The sequence below is a fragment of the Rhyacophila brunnea genome, unplaced genomic scaffold (assembly GCF_057557595.1).
Source record: "Rhyacophila brunnea isolate RB1 unplaced genomic scaffold, BYU_Rbru_1.0 scaffold_11, whole genome shotgun sequence".
Lineage (NCBI taxonomy): Eukaryota > Metazoa > Arthropoda > Insecta > Trichoptera > Rhyacophilidae > Rhyacophila > Rhyacophila brunnea.
In genome coordinates, this window is record NW_028232763.1 from 14,816,508 (window position 1) to 14,822,507 (window position 6,000).

Consider the following 6,000-nt stretch of genomic DNA (forward strand, 5'->3'; position numbering starts at 1 on the left):
CTATCCATTGACTAGTTACTGAGTTATAGCTGTTTAAAATCGCTACTAATTTATTCCCTATCAGGTTTATTTAGTACCTATTTAAATAGATTGTGAACTTATTATTTACTGTACTCGATGCAGGATAGTTCAATTATTGTTTTATAGATATTAAACTGTAATTGTACTAATGCTTAATTTATTCTAGAATTTTTGATTTATTGATACTTACATCTGTTTCGGATTTTGAATACATCCTCAGAACGATCCAACTATAACTAACACTGAACATCTAAATAGCTAACTTTGAGTCTTAGTTCACGTCGAAGAAGATAGTGTGTTATTTGAAACATATATGCCTCGCCCCCTGGAGATGACAATGGACACGATTTAAACTACGTACTAATTATTTGTATGTTCGTCAATGATATGATTATATTGCAATTAACTCAATATTCGCACCTGATTAAGTACGATAGCCAAAGCCTATACAGTTTCTATTCTATTAGCAATCGGCCTTGGCGCACCACCATGGCGGGGTCGGGGGAGGGGTTGGAAACTCGATGGTGGTGAGCTGGTCGTGTGAACTATGCGGGAGACTCTTCTCCACAAGAGACGAGTGGACCTCGCACGCCAAGTCACATCTCGGCGATAAGATGCTCCTCGGCGCTGGTGGGAACACTGGTGGATCTTCGTCAGCCTCCGCTAATGGCCAAGATTCTAAGATGCAGTCGCAGCAGCAGGCCCAACAAAACCATCAGGTATTATTAAGGATGGGTTAATTTTAATAAATATTCATCGGGAATTTGTTTCTCTGTTTTACTTTGTAATATTATGTGTATTCTTTATTACTTAACTGATTCATAATAATATTTAGTTATACCTTTCTACATACTTAACATCTGTACGAAATAATTTCAGACTTCAATGATTATATTTTGAAGATCAGTATCTTTGGTTATTTATTTGTGATGTCAAGTTTCACCCATAAAACTACAAGTCTTAAGTTGATTTAATAGGGGCAGCTGAAAATACTAACGTAATACCATTTCCTCAAAGTGAAAGTATAATAATATGTAAAATTCGAACATATTTTAATGTTGGTAATATAATGTTTTTTTATTCTGTAAAATTGACATAATTGAAAGCCCGATAAATAAATCAACATTTTATAATATAAATTGTTCGAAAATTGAATCAAAAGTGTTTCCAAAGATTTACGTACATTTTCGAACATTTAAAATATTCTGATTCAAAATTCGGGGTAGGTATATTTGTTTTCTGAAGCGGATTGAAATCATTGTTTTTAGGCTAGGTTTTAGGAACTAAAATGACCTTTTACAATTATTATCTTCCCATAAAAATGGCAGTTTTATCATTATCATCGGCACTACAAACCAGCGTGGATCTTGATCTCGCGGATTGTGTTTTATTTTATACAGTCCAACTACTACGTTGGAGGTCTCTCGAGCCTCATTTTCCTTCTGATCTGTTGACGAGGAGTTTCTTTGGTGGTTGGGTATTTTCCGCCCTTGAGGCATGCCCTGCCCAACGGAGTCATCCATCTTTCACGTGTTAAAACGGCTCCGAAGACCCCTCTCAGTATTTTTCTTTCAAATGTGTCCAGTTATTTCTCATATATTTTGATAAAGCTCAGCATTCCAACTCAAAGTTCAATATATGTCTGATGAAAGCTTTGTATAACTTCGTTTTAGTTTTTTCTTTACAGGAGTCTTGATCCAAAGTGTTTCTGTAAATTAGTGGAAACCATAGTATAATTGTTTGTTTGTTAGTAATTCTTATACCGATTTCTTGCCTGATGTCATTTTGATGGGTCATGGCGGCTTTATAGATGTTTATAAAAAAAACAGTATTTTTAGAATTGAAATTTACAGTAGGTACAAAAAACTATAATTGATACATTACATAATTCTAAAATATTTAACCATTCTTGTAGTTTTATTTTATACACTTATTTCATTATTAGTATTAAATAACAGCATTTAACAGTCAAAGATTTATCAGAGAATGAATCCGCGTCATGACTTACTTGCGGTCATTGTGAACTTCTCAGGTAAAAACACTTCATCTGTCCCATCAGGAGAAGCTTCAACTGCTCCATCACCACGGCCAAGGACAGCAAACCCTCCTCAATGGCCACTCCTTAGGTCTTGGAGTCTCCACGTCGTCAGCGTCGTCAGTGGCGACCGCAGACCCTACTGGCACGGTCTACTTCCCCGCCGGAGCACACAGCGTCGTGACGCCGTATGGAGTGGGAGGCCTTCACGCGGCGGCCGCAGCTGCGGAGAGACACGCCCACGCTCCAGCACACCACACTGCACACCATCACGGTCACCATCTGTGTTTGATGTGCAGGCAGGAGTTCAGCGGGAAGGCCGAGTTCATGTTCCACGTCCGAGGACACTTCGAAGGTAAAGTCACAGACCTGACCGCCGCTGATATGCTCGCTCGTAGCCTCATGGACAACTCGGGATTGTGCACGTAGGTGGACTTTGACGATTCGTTGCTGGCGGTGCATTATAATTTTTAAGTCCTCAAAATGCTCCAGGAGTCCATAAATTGAACTCAAAAATGTTATATGTAATTAGAATATACAATACATTTCTTATATTATTTTTAAATATATCAGGCACACATTACCAAGAAAAAATACGATATATATAATAAATAATACTATTATGTAAAGCTCTAACAACATGACGTATTGTAATATTTTATTTTAAATAAAACACAGATTGTGTGTATAACACAGTAGGTACTTCGTCCACTTAATTTAACAAGGATCGTCAACTCACAATTAGAGCTGTCAACTGATATAAAAATACATTTATACAGAGAACCATTACAATTATTGCTAATGATAAAAATATAACCATTAACTTGCATTGAGTACCTACTAGGTAAAATATAATATTGTGTTTTATTTAATGTAAGTATAATATATTTCCACTAATAACTCACACATTAAAGTGACTGATTTTAGCCTGTATTAATTATTGTAACAAATGTAAAATATTCTAGACAAGAATAAAAAAATAACCAACGACAAAAATTTCGCCTGCTGCGCTATAATGGTCAGAAGTAAGATCTATTCAAATTATGAGCTATGATAACTCCTGGACATTTGCCTGATATAATAATATGATGAATAATTAGATCTCTCAGATAATTAACACTATTAATTTGTAATTTTGAAAAAGTGCGGAGCTCACTGTGTAACATGTTGGACTTTTGTGTTAAATTATAATGTGGTGTTTTTCATTTCGAGCTTTCTTTCGGATATTTTAGAAAGCTAGCAATGTTTTGACAATGAAGTAAACATGTATTTGCGGGTATTTATAATTTATTGTGTTTTACCATTGATTACCTAATTCTAATTGAATGTAGATATTTATACTTAACAATGATTATTGCAATACAGATGAGAGCCTTTCAATCAATAATAAATAATGTAAAGTACCTAACATATTAATTATAATACAATTATTAATAATCATTACAATAATAAGAGTACCATCGAGAAAATAGGTGTACAGATGGAATGATAATATCCCAAAAAAAGTAAATTTTTTATAGGCGTATGCCAAAGAAAGTCGACTACATTTTTAGCTTGGAAGTTTTTTGTGCTTACAGGTGGTCTTCTAAAAATATTGAATAAACGAAACATATTATGGCTACATGGATATTTTCTTTGTCAGAAAAATAAAATCAGTTTTTAAGAGTAAATTAAGAGACACATTGGCAAGTATAGAGAAATAAACTTATTATAATATATTTGGCATACTGTACAGTGTACACACGGACACACTGTAGTTTAGTTGGCCCCATTACACATTAAAATAATGTATGGCGAAACAAATTGTTATGATAATTAAAATAAATATTTTGTGTCAACTTTTTCTTATATTATGTACATGGCTTTATAGTTAAAGTTACATGAAATATTTAATTTTACACTCTAATGACATTACTGCCAGTAGTGTAGAGAAACAGAAGTGAAACAATCAAACGCCCAGGCTTTGAGAAAATCACATGTTATGTAAATATATTGTGAAATCAGCGGGAATTCGAACCCGGAGCTCGCAGATGAACTACGAGCATACTCTTTAGTGCCCAATAAATTCGCCATACCCAATTGGAGCCATTATATGTTTTTGTTATTCTATTTATTAACCAAATTATGGGAAAATAGTTCAGATAAGACGGGCTGGATACATTTTATTGTTTATTAACGAATTAAAACGAGTAGGTATATTAAAGCCACGTTCTTTTCTGGGTAGGTAACGATTCCATCCAAAATGCTTTTGCTTTTCAATGGAAGATAACTAAAGAGGCATTGATCGTGTCAAATATAGGACGAAAGCATTCATAATAATATACAAAAATTCCACCAATCTAGGATATTGTCTTCGAAAATTCATAGCCTATGAGATTATTTTAATCAAGGAAAGTCATAGTTTTTATCTTCAAAAAACATGAACTGCTTGTATAATAAATTCTACCATAAATTTAGTATTAGACATGTAAATTGATTATCTGTATGAGTATTGTATAAAACTATTTAGCATATTATGACGAAATTTTAAAATTATTTTTTTAAGATAAGACTAGAATAATCTTAAGGTATCCATAAAATTGTTAATATATATTTCCTAGAATAAATATATTTCCTATCAGTTCAATGTAATGATACCTTAAATATAAATATTTTTTGAATGAGAAATGCAAGGAAAATTCTGCGAAAATATTTGCTACCCTTACTGAATTTAACTTCCGTTTTAAAGTGCAGTTAATTATTATATTTAAATATATACTCGAATTTATTTGTACTAATAGTTGAATACCAACTTAATCCATTTTAATTAATATATTAATTTGGTTTGTTATATAAAATATGTCATAAAAAACATTATTAGGCTCTAAGTTTTATCATTTTTTTTTAAATCTTACATGATTTAACCTACTGGTATAATAAATGAGCGATTTTTAAAAATTAGAATGCATTTTAGTGAATTTCGAGTTATTGGACAGTTAAAAAATTGATAGTTTTAATTTGTTTTTAAGTAAATGTTGTGTTGGAAATGTGTAATTTTTAGAAACGCGGCAAAAGAGCGATGTGAAGTTGCCCGCAATAGGTGGGGACATGTATGCAATAGTAGGAAACTAAAACGTACTAATTGATTGTAATAACAAATTACGAGCCTAAGAGAAAAAACTGAAATGTAATTTTCGGATTAGATAGATAGTAATGTAGTAGATACAAGTTGGCTGAAGCCACGCCAAAAACGACAAAAGAAGTAACTCTCATAATTTTCTTACTATAGTATGCAACCATACCTGGAATGATATAAAAATGTGAGTAATAAAACTAACCTATTATTCAATATTTTTATGGAGAAGTCTTATTGTGAATGGCCAACTAATTTTGTAACTATTAATGTATATTAAAATATATATTACATATATATATGAAATGAAAACAGAGCACGGCGATTAAATGCACTCATACATAATAATAAAAACAAACAATAATGTTTTTAATTAAGTATAAAATAATATTATTTCGTTGTCCTATTTTTATAGGATGTCAATTTTAAAATGCATATTTAATGTATGATTATATAATAAATATTTTGGTGACTTGACACTGGATCTGTATTATTTTCATTGTATATTTTTGTAAAAAAAAATGTCAATCAATCGATTATAACGAGATAATTTTTATTAAATGTATGTCTTTATATTTGTGATGTTTTGTCGTACAACGTGATATAATTTATTTTACTACTAGGGTTATCTGTAATAAAAAAACATTTATAGTGAAAAATAAGTAGTTCCGTTTTTATTGTTATTTTTATAATAAAACGGTACACGGTCGTTTCAAATTGAATTGGACGTATTATAGAGAAAAATACAATAGGTAGGTAAGTACGAATTTATCAGTCAACAGACGCGCCAATAAACAGATGATACAAAGTGAAGCCAAATTAGCTGCTTTCT

At 31.8% G+C, this 6,000-nt stretch overlaps 1 protein-coding gene across 1 annotated transcript in view; it reads left to right on the top strand.

Moving 5' to 3' along the window:
* LOC147078399 (uncharacterized) overlaps positions 1-2,955 on the top strand; it is a 60,392-nt gene extending 57,437 nt beyond the window's left edge. Inside the window, exons 9-10 of the mRNA XM_085960467.1 lie at positions 489-740; positions 2,054-2,955. Of these exons, the coding sequence (XP_085816593.1) occupies positions 489-740; positions 2,054-2,485 (684 nt within the window). The 3' untranslated portion in view covers positions 2,486-2,955. The remainder of the gene's footprint in view (positions 1-488; positions 741-2,053) is intronic.
* The last annotated feature ends 3,045 nt before the right edge of the window (positions 2,956-6,000 follow it).